This window comes from Poecilia reticulata, linkage group LG1 (genome assembly GCF_000633615.1).
Source record: "Poecilia reticulata strain Guanapo linkage group LG1, Guppy_female_1.0+MT, whole genome shotgun sequence".
Taxonomy (NCBI): domain Eukaryota; kingdom Metazoa; phylum Chordata; class Actinopteri; order Cyprinodontiformes; family Poeciliidae; genus Poecilia; species Poecilia reticulata.
The window spans coordinates 6,785,571-6,800,968 of record NC_024331.1 but is presented as its reverse complement, the minus strand read 5'-3'; the positions used below and the strand labels follow the sequence as shown (position 1 = coordinate 6,800,968).

The 15,398-nt window shown below is 40.1% G+C and overlaps 2 protein-coding genes and 1 non-coding gene across 3 annotated transcripts in view; 1 reads left to right on the top strand and 2 right to left on the bottom strand.

Annotated features, from left to right (window-relative positions):
* Positions 1-667: 667 nt before the first annotated feature.
* Positions 668-10,552, bottom strand: LOC103471819 (uncharacterized). The gene is made up of 5 exons (XM_008421065.2): positions 9,459-10,552; positions 5,788-6,450; positions 5,280-5,366; positions 3,571-3,762; positions 668-3,357 (listed from the first exon to the last, which is right to left on the bottom strand). Exons 1-5 carry the CDS (start codon positions 9,529-9,531, stop codon positions 3,170-3,172), a joined length of 1,203 nt encoding a protein of 400 aa, XP_008419287.1. The 5' UTR covers positions 9,532-10,552; the 3' UTR covers positions 668-3,169.
* A 368-nt stretch (positions 10,553-10,920) lies between these two features.
* trnar-ccg (transfer RNA arginine (anticodon CCG)) lies at positions 10,921-10,993 on the bottom strand. Its single transcript has one exon. It is a non-coding gene; the product is annotated as a tRNA-Arg (tRNA).
* Positions 10,994-11,794: 801 nt separating this feature from the next.
* LOC103471878 (importin subunit alpha-1) overlaps positions 11,795-15,398 on the top strand; it is a 9,093-nt gene continuing 5,489 nt past the window's right edge. The window contains exons 1-4 of the mRNA XM_008421178.2: positions 11,795-12,219; positions 12,318-12,458; positions 13,603-13,691; positions 14,467-14,735. Coding sequence (XP_008419400.1) covers positions 12,154-12,219; positions 12,318-12,458; positions 13,603-13,691; positions 14,467-14,735 — 565 coding nt within the window. The 5' untranslated portion in view covers positions 11,795-12,153. The remainder of the gene's footprint in view (positions 12,220-12,317; positions 12,459-13,602; positions 13,692-14,466; positions 14,736-15,398) is intronic.

The window sequence follows — 15,398 nt, the reverse complement described above, 5'->3', positions numbered from 1 at the left end:
CGCCCAGAAAACTGCAAAACGACCAAAACGATGACTTCCTTGAAATCAAGTATCTGTGTAGAGCTTCCTTTGATTGGTAACTGGGACATTGATATTGATGTGTATTCTGATTATAGCATTAGACAAAACGTGGTGTTTGCTTGTTTCATAATTGGTAACTATTATATTGTTATGATGTAAAGCACTTTGAAGTGCCTTAAATGCACAGTACAAATAAGTTTGACTAAAAAAAATATTTAAATTTGCCAGGGTTTTGGAATAGTTTGGGACTTATACAGATAAGCATCAATCAACAACAAATGCCGTCTTAAGACATTGCGATTTATAAACAGACATATATATATAAAAAGGGGAAAAAAATCGGTCCAGTACAACAAACATATTCAATGCTAATGATTCCAAGTCGATTCTATGAAACTACAGTCTAGCTCAGTTTCTAATCCAAGTCAGTCTTCTGTTTAAGGAAACCTAGCCCATTTTCTGACTTCACTTTTTAGGAAGTCTCAGCAACTTGCCCCAGCTGAAGGATGTTATCCCCACAGGACCATGCAGCCACTGCCATGTATCAGAGTGTGGAGGGTGTATTCAAGGAGATGTGAGCTGTTAGTTTCCCGATAAGACCACATTTATTTACCAAGTTAGGAGTTTCATAGTACGACACTTTAAATGAAAGATCTTTTCAGACTTTTATTTGTAAAAAGTTTGCAAAAACCATGTCATCATATTCCCGCAACTTCACAATTCTATACTGGTATAAAATCCTGAATAAAAACAGCAAAAAGCTCAATAAAGTCAAATAAAGTTGTAACATGACAAAATGGGAGAAAGATTCAAGCGGTGTGAGTACTTTTGTCGAAGGTCCAAGGCCTGTGTGTGTGTGTGTGTGTGTGTGTGTGTGTGTGTGTGTGTGTGTGTGTGTCTGACTCAACCTCTTCTTAACTCATCCTTGGTGCCAAATGGAGAAGTGGGCCCCCGGGGATGATGAGGTCACGACCTGTTTACAACCATTACTGTGATCAAGTTATCCTAAATGACACATCCAGCCATCACCGACTCCCATCGCTCCCTCTCCTCTCCCTGACCTCCACCTCTTTATCTCCTTCACTCAAACCACTAAATGGATCCAGAGGCTCTCATGGACGCCGGGAGCGCCACAGATGACCACAAGCCCACAGTTTTTTTTTTTTTTTTTTTTTCTTTTTTTTTTTTTTTTTTTTTTTTGCGCAGTCTTCACACAGGAAGCATCTACCAGATATTCCCACCTACCCGCCCCACACCCCTCCTTCACATGCTCCGTGATGAGGAATGTCCTCCCGCTGCGATAGTGGCCACAGTGTGGATCAAGCTCCCGTTTCCTGCCCACCACATGCGCCTGTTCCCTCCAGCACTGATCGCTGATAGAGGCTGCGTGGAGCCTGGGAACTGACCAGAGATGACGGACATGCGGAGTGCGGGGGGCGAGGAGCAAGAGGAGGAGAGGTTATACGCGCAGCAGAAATGGCTGTTAAACTTTAATTTCTGCCCTCTGTTCTGAGGGACGGCGATTCTTCTAGGAAAAACAAAGTTGAACGTAATCATGCGAATACTAATATATATTTAAAAGTTTTTTTTTCTTTCCAGTTCTAGTGACCTTTATTTGACAGCAGTCAGACAGGAAGGCGGACTGTGGGTGAGGGCCGGGACTCGAACCCGTGACGGCCACGTCGAAGACCAAGGCCTCTGTATGAGTCGCGCGCTTTCCTCCGGCGCCGTCGCCATGTTTAATAACGTGTATTTCTCACTTAGAAATCACATTGTTTTCATTCAGGCTAAGTTTAGAAAGACAGAGCAAGAGTTTAAGTGAAATTTCTTCACAAGACAATTCGACAAACACGACGCTGCTTGGGCTCTCTAGGTTATATATTTTACGTCGCTTGTCCACGCGCTCTCACCGTGCCGCTCCCTCTACATTTCTCAAATGTCCGTTCTCTGAGCATCGGCCTCTCGAGCAGATTCAGCATCTCGGAAAATAAGCCGCGATGAAGGCGCTTCTTTGAGCGCCCAGGTGTGTGGAGGATCGGATTCCTGCGATTAGATTCATGGCCCGGTCCCAGGGAAACCCACGACTCCTCCTCGTCGCTGTGTTTGGACCCCACCACCACCACCTTTTTGATGTTGGGCCTACTTATCATCGTGGACACATAATTAAAGTTAAAGAAAGCAGAACCTCTCTCAGAGCCAGCTGACGTTCCTCATTTCCCGCCATCTGAATACTCCTCTTCACTCTCCGCTATGATTTGTTGTCTCTTATTTGTCCGGACCTTAGCTTCATCCCATCCAACAATCTACTGACCCGTTTTTTAAAGTTTCAGTACAATTCTTTGAAGTCATGGCAACTATTATGAAAAGAGTAATAACGACAGGGGGAAAAAATGATATTCCGAAAATCTGCAACAATTTTTAAACCTTGCTATCTGGATTTAATGTCTAGGAAATTGAAGCATTATTAAACTGTAAACCGTCCCAACATCCCATGCTGTGTTAATTATTGTGGAAAACAGACGGAATCTTTTCCCAATGCCAAATTTAGAAGCAGATTCAACAAACAAGAAATTTGTCCCACGCTTCGGAGCAGCTCCGTGTCTCTTCAGAAAAGTGATACCTATTCAGCTCTGGTACTTCATGTACCAGCCATGAACGTGTGAAGAGTTTAATTCGAGTTGAGCTCAGGAGACAGCGTGAGAGAGGAGTCCCAAACCAGCACGAGGAGGAGTCCAGTTAGTCAAAGTTGCTTGTATCCATTGGCGAAAGAAAGTGGGTGTGTATTAAAATGCGGGCGCCAGGCTAGATTGGGCGCCAAAAACAATGGCAGAATAATTATTTCTAGTCGGTATTTTCTGTATTTGACAGCTGTTTGTGCATTGAAAACCCCCTAGTGGGTATAATGTGTCTGCATACACCTCAGAAAGTACTTCGCTGCGTCCCGCTTGCATCAAAGAGGCCCCAGTTCAGTTCAGTTCTTTGGGAACTTCATAGATAAAGCCGACATGATGATACATGGTAGCGGTCCATATGAGAGCACATCCACGTCCGCTGCACATCCTCCCCTCTTGCACAGTGCCATAGGGTTGGGTAAGATCGGCTGCGAAGTCTCTTCCCCTGCAGCAGGGGGCGATATTCTCATGGTGGTTCACCTACACCTGGAGCGGACGGCCTCCAGAGCTTTCTGGTGTCTCCGTTTGTTGAACCTTTTGATGTAGTTGCTGCTGCGCAGGAGGCCATCCCCGGGCTTTAGTTTGCCAGCCAGCAGGGTCAGGAGGTCGCTGGGAAGGTGGCGCCTCCGGTGGTAGATCTGACCCATTACAATGTATCTGGCCCCTGTGGGACAAAGCAGATGGCAGGTTGAGTTGAGATCTACATCCCATGTTTTCAATGAAGAATGGCCAAGATCTAATAGAAACACACCCCAAAATCCATAATGACAGCAAAAAATAAAAATAAATAAAAAAACGATTCTGTGTTCTGCATCGAATACAAATGTCAGACGCATTTTTTTCCCGCTCAACTCAAAAGCTAATTTCTTGAACTCACCAAGCTTGATATCAGGGCAGGGCTTACTGCACTTGAAGGTGTCCAAGACCAGGAGGCGAACCTTGAAGAAGAAGCTGTCTGGGGTCACGTAGAGACGACTCATCTTGTAGAAGCCGTCAGCGCTCACCATCAACGTGATCAGTCTGACTCCTTTCCTCAAAATGTCGATGTCGTGGACAATCCCATTGACAGCTGTTCAGCAGACGAGAGACGGTTGGTTAGACGATTTAAAAACAGCATTATGGTGTCCAGGATAATGTAAGACGCATTGAGTCATGACTGGAAAAGGAGTCATACACCAGGAGGAAACCTCACATTTTTAACGTCTGTGAAGCTGGTTAGTTTAGATTACTGTAATGACATGAGTCGAGGCAAAACAAACCGGATCTGGCAAAAGAAAAAAAAAATCTTTGATTTTCAAGTTTTATTTATTTCAATACTTTAAATTTAGGATTTAAGTAGTGTTCTTTCTAGAAAATAATCTTTAGTTAACCCCTTTGTCTTTTCATTTGAAACCACAAAAAGCAGTCTGAAATCCTATTTTATTTATGAATTGTTATTAAAAAAAACAACTATCCAAAGCAACAAGGCGCTATGTGAAAATGGTCTCTGGAATGCCGACATTAATTTTAGTTATACAACTCACACCACAGTAAATCATTTTAAGAGAAACTGCCTGTCAGAATAAGTACCATGGTTGACCAACCAAAACCTATCCAAGAGAGTGTCTGAGATTCCTCCATGAGGTAAAAAAAAGAGAACAAGAAAAGAACTACAGGCTGCACTTCCTTTAGTTAGGACCAGAGTTCATAATTCAATAATAAAAAATTCAGATTGAGGAAAAATGGCTTTCATTGAAAAGTTCCAATGTGAAAACCGCTGCTAACAAAAAGTAACCCAAAAGTCTGTCTCACATGCCCCCTCCAAACAAAACAAAACAAAAACACATGTGATTGCTAAGGCATCTGGTGTAAAACTAACAGCATAATGATAAAGAACATTATACCATCATGGAGATGGTAGTGTGCTCCAGGACCTCGATACACTCCTACCCTCTTGGCTTAGACAACAGTAGTCTGCTGTCTAATAGCCTACCACATAACAGCAGGTCCAACTCTCAAGGGCTCAGAAAAACTAAGACTTAGGAGTGGCCCAGTCAAAGTGTAGTCTTATATCAGATCGAAATGCTGTGAAGCAATCTTAAAGGGGCCCTTTCATGTGTAAATACGACTGAATAAAAACAATTCTGCGAGAAAAGTTGACCCTGTTTCCTGCACATCGGGGTAAGAACCTTGTGACTTGTTCACTTGGAGATGTTGGATTGCTGCTAAGACTTCTGGGGGAAATAACTTTTTCCCATAGAACCAAACTGTTTTTTTTTCCAATTACTGAATTAAGCCGTCACTTGAAAACCCCAATTTTGTGTATTTACTCAGGTTATCTTTGATTTTAAAATTGCTTTGATGATCTGAAACAACGAAGCTTGACAAAAACACAAAATCAGAAGAAACCTGTGAGGATGAATACGTCTTTGCATATCTATGTAGATGGGTTGAACGTAATTCAAGCAAAGCAAACAAACAAAACAAGCGTGGTACAACATTTAAAACTGTTTTAAGTTGGTGAGAAACATCAAGGAAATAACAACACAGACCAAAATGCATTCTAAATATGGTAACATTTCTTCTATGTGTCTTTGTATTACATACCAAACTCGCTGTAGCAGTAATATTCCCTCTCATCCTTCTCCTTCCTGCACTCGCTCATGCAGAAGGCGTCGTGTGTGTAATCAGACTCTGTGAAGAAGAGAAAGGCAGCTTGAGAGGAAAGTTTGAGAAGAGTCTGTGCTGCTTTCTCAAGATAGCAGGGAAGACTCATGACTGCTGTAACTATTAATACATCTTCACTCACTAACGCATTAGACTTTTTAAGAGAGGAAGAGTCTTTGACTTTGAACTTCCAACTCTTACTGTGTTTTTAAAAATGTTGCCTCTAAAATGTCTCATTTGTCTGTTTTTTCTTATGTTTATAGCCAGAAACTTCTAATATGTATCGGAAGATTCAACTATAAATGCTCTAAGAGTGGAATTGTTTTGATGAAGATATTCCCATGTGGGAGATTTAGTTCAGGGACCCTGTTAGAAGATATGTGGAGCACCCTGTCACAACACACAGGTCAGATTTCAGGATCAGGGAAACGGCCCTGGCCTCTCCTACCTCGCCTCAGGACGTCAAACTGGTAGAGCAGGCTGGAGGACCCGGGCGCCCGCCGGGTGAAAAACACCGGCGGGCGGCTGTTGTTCCAGGCCGCGGAGCTGATTCCAGACTGGTAGAGACCGGACCTCCCAGGCCGGTTCTCCTCTGGGTCCTGCCGTCGGTTGGGGGAGTCTCTGCGAGGTGAAGAAGCTGTTTGATGCGGCTGGATGGGTGTTTGTGTCTGAGCTGGGGTCTTGGGTTTGGAGTTGGGCTGTCCCTCCGGCTCACCCTGCTGAGGGGGGCTGATGTGGGTCTGGGTGTCCTGACTGATTTTCTGTGTCGTGCGATTGGAGCCAGCACTTGTGGCTCCTGTCAGCTGGGTTTTGGGAAGCAAACCAGCAACTTCCCCCCTGTTTTTCTCACTGTTGTGCTCTGTTAAACGGTCACTCTTGTGCCCCTTTTTGCTCTTGTTGTTGGGGCTGGGATGACGGGGGACCGGGGCCAGGTTGCTGTGCTTTGGCCACACAGCGGATGGCATTGGATGGAAATTTAGCTTGGACTCACTAGACTTGCTGTTTTTCTCCAAGAGCTCATTGATGGGCAGGGTGGGCTCTTTGACCATCAGCCTGGTTTGGTTGCTTGGTGCAGGATCCTGTGGACCCTTGTCTATAAGGGTGTACAGCTCTGGAAAAGAAGCAAACAGCACTTCAGCTTCAAAATGACACAATTCAAACTGATACTATGGCTGATATCTGGAAAACAGTTTTCCCTTTGCTAGAAGAGTGATCCCACTCTATTAACACTGTGGGTCTTTGTTTGTCTTGACCTTGCTTCCTGTTTCCTAAATGTCACAAAAGGTATCCCTCTGGGATTTGTATTAGGAACAACACTTCTTGTAATACCCCTCCCGACCCCACTGAGGGAAAAAAGGGTGCAAGAAAATGGATGGATGGATGGACTTCTTGTAATGTCTAATAATAATGTCTGCCAGAATATTATTGATGCCTTTCTCCATCAATCATTCTATATGTTGATGACACAGTTGTTTGTTGACCTGCAAAAAGCATTGGCCTTGTGTTTGATCTTCTGCAAGAAGACTTGTCGTTTGTTTTCTCCTCAAAATAGTAGAACTGAAGAAAAAGCAAATATATAAAACATCCTGTGACCGTATTGGGTCATCTGTCTGAAGAAAGAGGCAGGACTTTGGTGGATACCATGGCTGCTTTAGTTAACGTAGCACTACTGACTCATCCGTTAGCCAATTCTTCCATTTAAATCTACTCTGATGGTTCTGAGTATGACATGGAAGCAGTCTGTTAGTAATGGATAGGTAACACCTGGGAACTGCTAGCTTTCTTTAGTTGCCAACTCCTCCCTGGCAAAAGAACGAACATTGGAGACAATTCTCCTGTATTTCAAAGTTCACTGTGAGGGTTGCCCTTATGACTGTTGTTCACAGAACAGATCAGCGTGTACAGGAGTTCAGATGACCCAATACAGGGCTAACACTGACAAATGTGGTTTCCAGTGAAGGCAGCGTGACACTGCTGCATGGTACCTCCACAAGCCAACCCCAGGCCAACCCCTTTACATAGCTTCCACCAATTGAAGAAGTGGGATTTTCAACACTATTCATGGCCTTCCCCATCCAGACACTAATGCACCCCTGTGACTGATAGCTGGCAAGTTTGTTTTACAACAGGATTAAGAAAGATGTGAGGACCTGGGCTGGCACCTGCATGGAGTCCAATATGATGCATTGCATGCCAAACCAGGCGGCTTGAAGATGCCCCAATGTCATTAACATTGACAGCAGAAGTGGTGTGTGTGTGTGCCTTAATTGGTATGTGAACAATACATTTTGGCATACCATCAGGTCTCTCTTTGAAACACAGTCACAGTTGACTTCTGATTTGTGGAACGCCATCACAGAGAGTCTAGTGGTTAGGCTTCATAGAACCATTGCTTATCAACCTCAGGCTAAGAGGTTTCTCAGCTCCATTAAGGCAGCTAGTCTGAAGGACGATAGTTGAGTCAACAAGCTTCCACATCTAATGCTTGGACTGCAAACTTCAGCTATGGAAGGCCTACAGTTATTGTCAGTAGAGGTAGTTTATGGCCATCTGCTGCAGGGACTTTGCTTCCTGTCATGACATTCTGATGGTCACCTGTTGCATAGCAGGCAACTTTCTTTGATAAAGCTAAAGTTTTCTCACCAGTTCCCATGTCCTTCAACATCTCTAATCTGCAATCCGAAGAGTACATTTACTTTCCTATCATCCTCAGTGCATTGGATTTTGATTCTGTGCTAAAATGTGCACCTTGGACCTCTTTGGAATGGCTGATGACACATATTTTACTGTGGACATGGGTCCACAATGAAACAGGCAGGAGAGATTTTCTGTTCATCGCCTCAATGCGGCATGCCTAGATTTGAACCAATCAATTTGTTTGGCATTGCTCCCACATTGACGTAGATACCTTTGACAACATCCTGCCTAAGTGCACTAGGTTTGGCTGGGTGTTCGACTAGGGATTAGGAAATTGTGGAGAAATGTCTGTAGGGTACTCTCAATGTAGCTATGGCATAAGTCACTCTTTGGAGTATTTACACTTTGTGTTCCTATACATATTGAGTCATTATGTGTTTTACAATAGAAGGTTACAGTCTCCAAAAGGTAAAAGTTGAAGGAGTTAACTTCAGTTATGATCCGATAGCTTGCTACTGGAGCAAAAGAGATACGAAGAGCCCATAATACATCCTTCCACGTCCACTAAAATATCTATAACTAATTGGAGCCACATATGTGCCTCACACTGACCATGGTGTCAGTGAATACTGCTAACTTTAAAAAGTGTTAACTATTCAAGCTTTTTCTAGATGTTGGGCACTGAGATTCCTCACAGGATCTCGCCCACCATGGTAATGTGTACATGTACATTAGTTTTCCACATGCATGCTGCTGTAACAATTTATTTAATTTATAAATCAATACCGGATTTACTATCAGTGTTAGTAAACTTTCTATGCCACTTAAACAGAGCATCCAGAGCTTCCACTCACAGGCTTTTATCATAAAGTATTTTGTGTTCATTTAGTAGAAAAGGTATACAGGTCTACTTTGAATAAACAACTACTGAATCAGAAGCAGTGCAGCTTAATTGACCGTGAGAATTTCAAACAAATTTTAAAAGCACTGGAAAAAGCAATTTATTATTTATTAGCAATGCTATTAATACTATGGTCCACTTGTTTTATTTTGTTTAATTAGTTGTTTGTACTAGATTGACTATTGTGTCTGTTTTAGCAATATACCTGGCATCTTAAGGCAGGTTTGAAAATGAGACGTCATGTGCCAATAGGATTTACCTGTATAAACAATAGTAAAATAATAGCAATATATCAAAATGTTAACAAAAGCCTCATATTTCACAGGATCACCGTTTGTAGTTTTTTTTTTTAAATCAATTTTTAAAATAATTGTTTGAAGTCAGGCTTTTTCTGTATTAAATACCTCATACATAAAAAAATAAACTTACTGTTAAGGCATACGGTATTTAAATAAACCTTACCCAATTACAGACACAAATAATGCCATGCAGTGACTAGTATTGGTCATAACTAAAGCTATAAAATCGACACCACGAGTAAGTAGAAAACAAACAAAACAAAAAAACATAAATCAGCTCACCATTGACAACTTGTTCCTCTGTGTCATAAAGAGGAAATGCCAGAAACAAAAGAACCAGAGTAATCCCTGTCATCTTGGATGGATCAGTTTTGGACTCACTGCACTGTTTGTTCTCAAGTTGGGATTCCTGGGATTTTTATAGGAGCGCTCAGGGAGCGGATGGGATGAGGTAGAAAGGGAGGGTGTGGGCTGGCCCAAAACAGGGACACAAACACTTTCACACGACACTCCCACCATTTGTGCACCAACAGAGGCCACTGTGTGAAAGAAATATGCACACAAATATTTTATTAAAAATAAGCTTTCTTTGTTATCTGGTGTCAGATTAAATACTCCACACGTGGCTTCTTAATTTTTTTTTACATAAAACTTTTAACCTTTACATTCATTAGGAGACTATTTAGCATAAAATTCACAAGTTAACCCGCTTGAAGATGATTATTTAAAAAAGATGAATATTCACTGCCCTCTAGTGTTGAAGAAAAGAATATCAGCACAATGTTGTAGCAATTTGGAAGTTATTACAATTTTCATATACGCATTTGAAAGTCGTTTATTTTATAAATTAATGCCTAAAAAGCCCCTAAATGGAATAATTAAAATATAATAAAATTTTCTAGTTCTGTCAATTCTTTGCTTTAAGGGCATATCTGTTTATATTCATTAAGTAAGTAGCTAAAATGAAAATAAATGTTGGGTCTAAAAAATGTTGGCATTCAGTGAGTTTCAATAAAAAACAGCTTTGGTCCAATACACGCAATTCTGTGATTCATTAATATATTTTTGTATTTTAAAGAAAAAAAGTATTTGTATTAGAATACTTTATATGATGAAATAAAAATAATTAAGCATGTTAGAACTTGCTGTTTGTTCCCCACACACCGTCTTTGTTGTTCCTAACAGGGCTGATATCTCAGTCTACTAAAAACTAAAAAACGTTTAGCCTGAAAGAAAGGAAGAAAAAATGTGAAGCAAAGGTTTGACAATTATAGATTTATCAAAGTTTAACATGTTTTCAGTAAAATAACTTAAGAATTTATGGCAAATTCACAATTTTTACCCCTTTATCTCTTGAAATGCTAAATGTACGTTGAATTGTAGAATCACCCATACGTAACGAAATGTTACAAATTACATTTCTTTCTTTCTTTCTTTCTTTCTTTCTTTCTTTCTTTCTTTCTTTCTTTCTTTCTTTCTTTCTTTCTTTCTTTCTTTCTTTCTTTCTTTCTTTCTGTCTTTCTTTCTTTCTTTCTTTCTTTCAAAAACAAAAAGAAAATTCAGCAATAAAATACTGACATAAACAAATGCTACGGTTAGTATTTCTTACATTGTCATTAAAATATAGTTTCGAAATGATACTGATCATTTCGAAACAGGACAAATACGTTACAGAATTTATCGTTGGTTTATCTCTTTATAAACATGGCATTGCATACTTTAACAACTAAAAGGTAACTAAATTCGACCCAGATGGGACTCGAACCCACAATCCCCAGCTCCGGAGGCTGATGCCTTATCCATTAGGCCACTGGGTCATTACGTGGAAAATCTTGAAAACATAATTTTGTATCTTTGTCATGTCCGTTTCGTGGCGTGTTTTATGTACGTTTTGCCCGGTGGTGGTCACCTTCGATAATACAGAGGCATTGTCCTCAAAATGTTACTACGCAGCAAACTATTGCATTTATAAACGCCTGTTAATGCACCACACCGCTGAAGTTAGCATCTGGAACAATGCTTCTGATTTGGGTCTTGTCTAAAGGGCTATTCACTCCACTAGATTAACTTCTAATCATATTCTATAAAGTGCAGTTTATGGATAATTAAATATTTGTGCAGTAAGTACCCTAGCTTAGACAAAATCTGTCAATGTTTGATGTTTCTATACTGTAATTTTTTTTTACATGGATCTCTTCAATAAACCTTAATTTTTAGAGTTTTCACAAATTGCATAAAGATTTGACAAATCACAAACTGTAATTTATAGACTTTATCATCAGTATAAAATAATTCTGTTCGAGTCTGACCATTGACAAATGTTGTTAAACCTGGCCTCTTCTAAAGCAGTGTAAAGCCTAAAAAATTTTCCTTATTTGAAATAGTCTCAAATTAAATAAGGGTCATATTGAATTAGAAACTTATTTATATATGAGATGCGTTTAGTAAAACAAAAGTAAAGCAAATGTAAATAAGGTGAAATTTTTCTTTAAACGTCATACTTAAAAAAAACAACAACTACGAATCGGATACTAACTTCGTTCTCCCTCAAACCCCGGGTAACAGGGCGGAGCGTTTTGCAAATCTGACCAATCATATTTTAGAACACCAGGGGTATATAATAACGTCATTTCAGTAGTGTTTTTTTCCCTTCAAGGTAAGCACTTTGCACATGTCGAGTTACTAAGCAAATTTCCAGAACTTTATTTATTTTTCTGTTACTTTGCTTAGTATTTGAGTTACATTTTTTTTTCTTCTAGTCGTTTCTGTGTACAGTGGGAACACATGGAGTCAAATACGTTTACTTGACTTAAAGAGACACGCGCCGTTAACTAGCTTACCGTCTGCTAGCGAGCTAACCTGAAATAATCGGGTGACGGGTTGATTAAAAAAAACGGTTAACACGACCGTTTCAGTTAGTCGTTAGTTTTGGGTAACATTAGCAGAGTCGGCTTGTGTTGCTCAACGGCCAGCAGGAATGTCAGCTGACACGGACAACGGGGCTCGGCTCTTCCAGTTCAAAAACAAAGGGAAAGACGTGAACGTAAGTTTTGCCTATAACAGCATTATTACAAAGTTAACAGCTAAAGTTTTTGCTGTCATGTTGGCTATGAACTTTTTTTCCCCTCTCTAATTTTTCAGGAATTGAGGCGCAGGAGGTCGGAATTCAACGTTGAGCTCCGGAAAGCGAAGAGAGACGTTCAAATATTGAAGAGGAGAAATGCGCAAAGCTCCGCGGAGGATCCGATCTCCCCGCTGCACCTGAAAGCCCTCAACGTCCAGGTGAGTCACTCCGCCGCCCGGTTCACCGGCCTCCGGCGCTTTGTGGCGATACCTTTACGCAAAAACTTGTAGTAAAGCGAACTCTAGTAAAAAAAAACAAAAAAAAAAAAAAAACAAGCATTTAATTTAAAATGTATTTTAATTTTTCTTGTATTACTGATATACCAACAAAAAAATGACCATATACCTAATATATATATTTTTTGCTTTTTCTTGAATGCAGAATACTATTTAGTATATAGGGAGGTAACTATATATATTTTTCTTTTACCTTTTTAAAACAGGCAAACTAAGATGTCAAACTAAGATGAAGACATTGGTTTGTTTTAATCATTTCTGATCTCTTTAAAAAGCTGTGAGCGAAAGTCTTTAAAGTTATGTTCATGTTTCAGCTCCCCAGTAAAGTGTGCAGAAAGATAAAAAACAAAACAGAACAAAAAATTTCTTTGTTGATTTAAATTCACACAAATTGGGAATCTCCTTCAATATCTAGCAAGTGAAGCCCAAGAAATATCTTTAAAAAAAAATTGGTTGAGACATCTTTAAAAAGATGTACATCCATGTAGATCATGAAATGTATCTACTGTACCACTAAATATTCTTGTCCCAACATGAAGTAAACTCATCATATTTGTCGTGACATTAAGTTTTAGAACTTTAGAGATGATCAAAATGTGGTGCCTGTGGTGATGTTTGCACCTTTCATACCTTTCAGAAAGGAAAGTCAGATGTGACAGAATGCATTCTGACGCAGCTGGATTCCTCTGAATAGAACGATGTTTGTTCATGTAAAGTTCAAAGTTGTCCAAAGAATTATGCATGTGCTCATTTGGTTGTTTTTTTTTCTTCTTCTTTTTATGCGCAACACAGCCAACTGAAACAAAAACATTTGGTCCTGCTTTCACTGTTCTGTAACAATCTACATACCAGCAACTCTGAACTCTGAGAGACTAGCAAATCCAAACAAGGATGTATCAACATGCAAACGATAGCTGTTTGATTGTTGTTCATGTCACAGCGCAGCTTCCAAAGCTGTTTTTAAGAGAAGTCCAGTGCAGTTCTTCTCAAATCTGGCTACCAGTGGAATGTTATTTTTAACTTCTCTCCCGTGGACGCTAATCCCTTTTGGTTTCTATTTCCAAAGCCGACTCAGGATTGGTCTTTGGAGGACATAGTCGGAGGAGTAAGCAGTGTGAATACAGAGCATCAACTTCTGGCTACACAGGCTGTCAGGTAAAATCTTTTTTCATGTTTTTCTTTTTTTTTTTTTTTTGTGCGAATACTAAAAACGCTTTCTAAAAATAATCATTTTTTGTGTAAATATGGCATAGGAATTGCTATATTTGTAAACCAATCTAATACTTTAAAAAAATGTACATGTATTTGAGAAAAAAAATACTTTCATTTTATTTTCACACTGATTTAATTTTTGTAGTTATTCTTCTCATTGTTACTTGTAGTTATTACGTAGTTTTAACTGCAGTGTCTATGAATTCAATTTAAAAATACTCTTTTGATCCTAAAGGGAAATTAAATAACATTTTTACATACACAAATGCACAGAAAGACAAAAAAAGCAACTCAAGAAATGTAATATATGTGCAATAACACCAGTAACACTTATTCCTGTTTAATGAGTTGTTTGACAAAGGTTTAAATGTAAATAACCAATAATGTTGGGACTTGTGTCTCACCTTCTGTTCCAAACGAAATAGGAAGACGATCAAATTGTATTTTTATCCAGTTTTTTTTTGTTTTGTTTTTTTGTTTGGTCTTAAAAGAATAATTACAAAGAAACAAAAATAGTTTGTATGTTTTAGTTGAGTTAACGTCTATCCTCTTTGTTTCCACTCCCAGGTTTTTTAGACGCTCATTCCTTCCAGTTACTTTCTAACTTTGGCAAAACCAATAAGAGCGGCGTGCATATTTTTTTCTTTCCTTCTTTCATTTTTCGCTCCTAACTACTTTTCTCTCACCATCTCCTACTGCGTTTCCTACTGCATTTCAGAAAGCTCCTCTCCAGAGAAAAGCAGCCGCCTGTCGACAGCGTCATCGCCGCAGGCCTCATCCCGCGACTCGTAGGCTTCCTGGCTCAGTTCGACTTCCCCCACATCCAGTTCGAGGCGGCCTGGGCGCTGACTAACGTCGCCTCAGGGACGTCGGAGCAGACGGCCGCCGTGGTGGAGGCGGGGGCCATCCCGGCCTTCGTCAGGCTGGTCGCCTCACCTCACAAGCACCTCAGCGAGCAGGCCATCTGGGCCCTGGGCAACATCGCAGGTACGCTGGACCGGAGCAGCCGGAGCAGGGGCCGTTAAACTCATTCTCATCCAGGGGTCACATCAGGATCATGAACGCTCTCAAAGGGCTGGTTGCTCCAGAATGCATTGATAAAACCCATTAACAAAATAGCTGTCTCTGCAAGTTCTTCTTAAATTTAAATAATATTGAACATCTTGTAACTCTGATCAGTCTCGTTGGGATTTTGGAATTATTATTTTTTTTTTTTGCATCAAAACCACAGATTTTAGTGGGGGGCTAATACTGAAAAATTTGCAAGGAATTTTGAGATATTTGTGCTTATTTCTTTAAAAGTGAGACATACTGCCACCTGGAGATGGGCAAAGTGATTGATGTAAAATATCAGTAAATGAAACGTGTACATTTATTAATTATACACAGACTTGTTTTTTAAGCCTTTATGTCTGCTAATGACTATAATTTTTTGCTGACAAGTAATGAAAACTGGTGACTTTTAAAATTAGAATATTACATCAGATTAATGCCTGCACAGTGGCGCAGTTGGTAGAGCTGTTGCCTTGCAGCAAGAAGGTTCTGGGACCCGGTCTTTCTGCATGAAGTTTGCATGTTCTCCCTGTGCATGGTGGGTTTTCTCCAGGTACTCCGGTTTCCTCCCACAGTCCAAAAACATGACTGTCAGGT

Bases quoted from the DNA above. Each gene is read 5' to 3' on its own strand.
- LOC103471819 (XM_008421065.2), bottom strand. From the start codon at position 9,531: ATGACAGGGATTACTCTGGTTCTTTTGTTTCTGGCATTTCCTCTTTAT. The intron at 6,451-9,458 runs GTGAGCTGATTT...CTTCTTTTCCAG, and splicing joins AGAGGAACAAGTTGTCAATG to AGCTGTACACCCTTATAGAC. The intron at 3,763-5,279 runs GTATGTAATACA...TCTGCTGAACAG, and splicing joins TTACTGCTACAGCGAGTTTG to CTGTCAATGGGATTGTCCAC.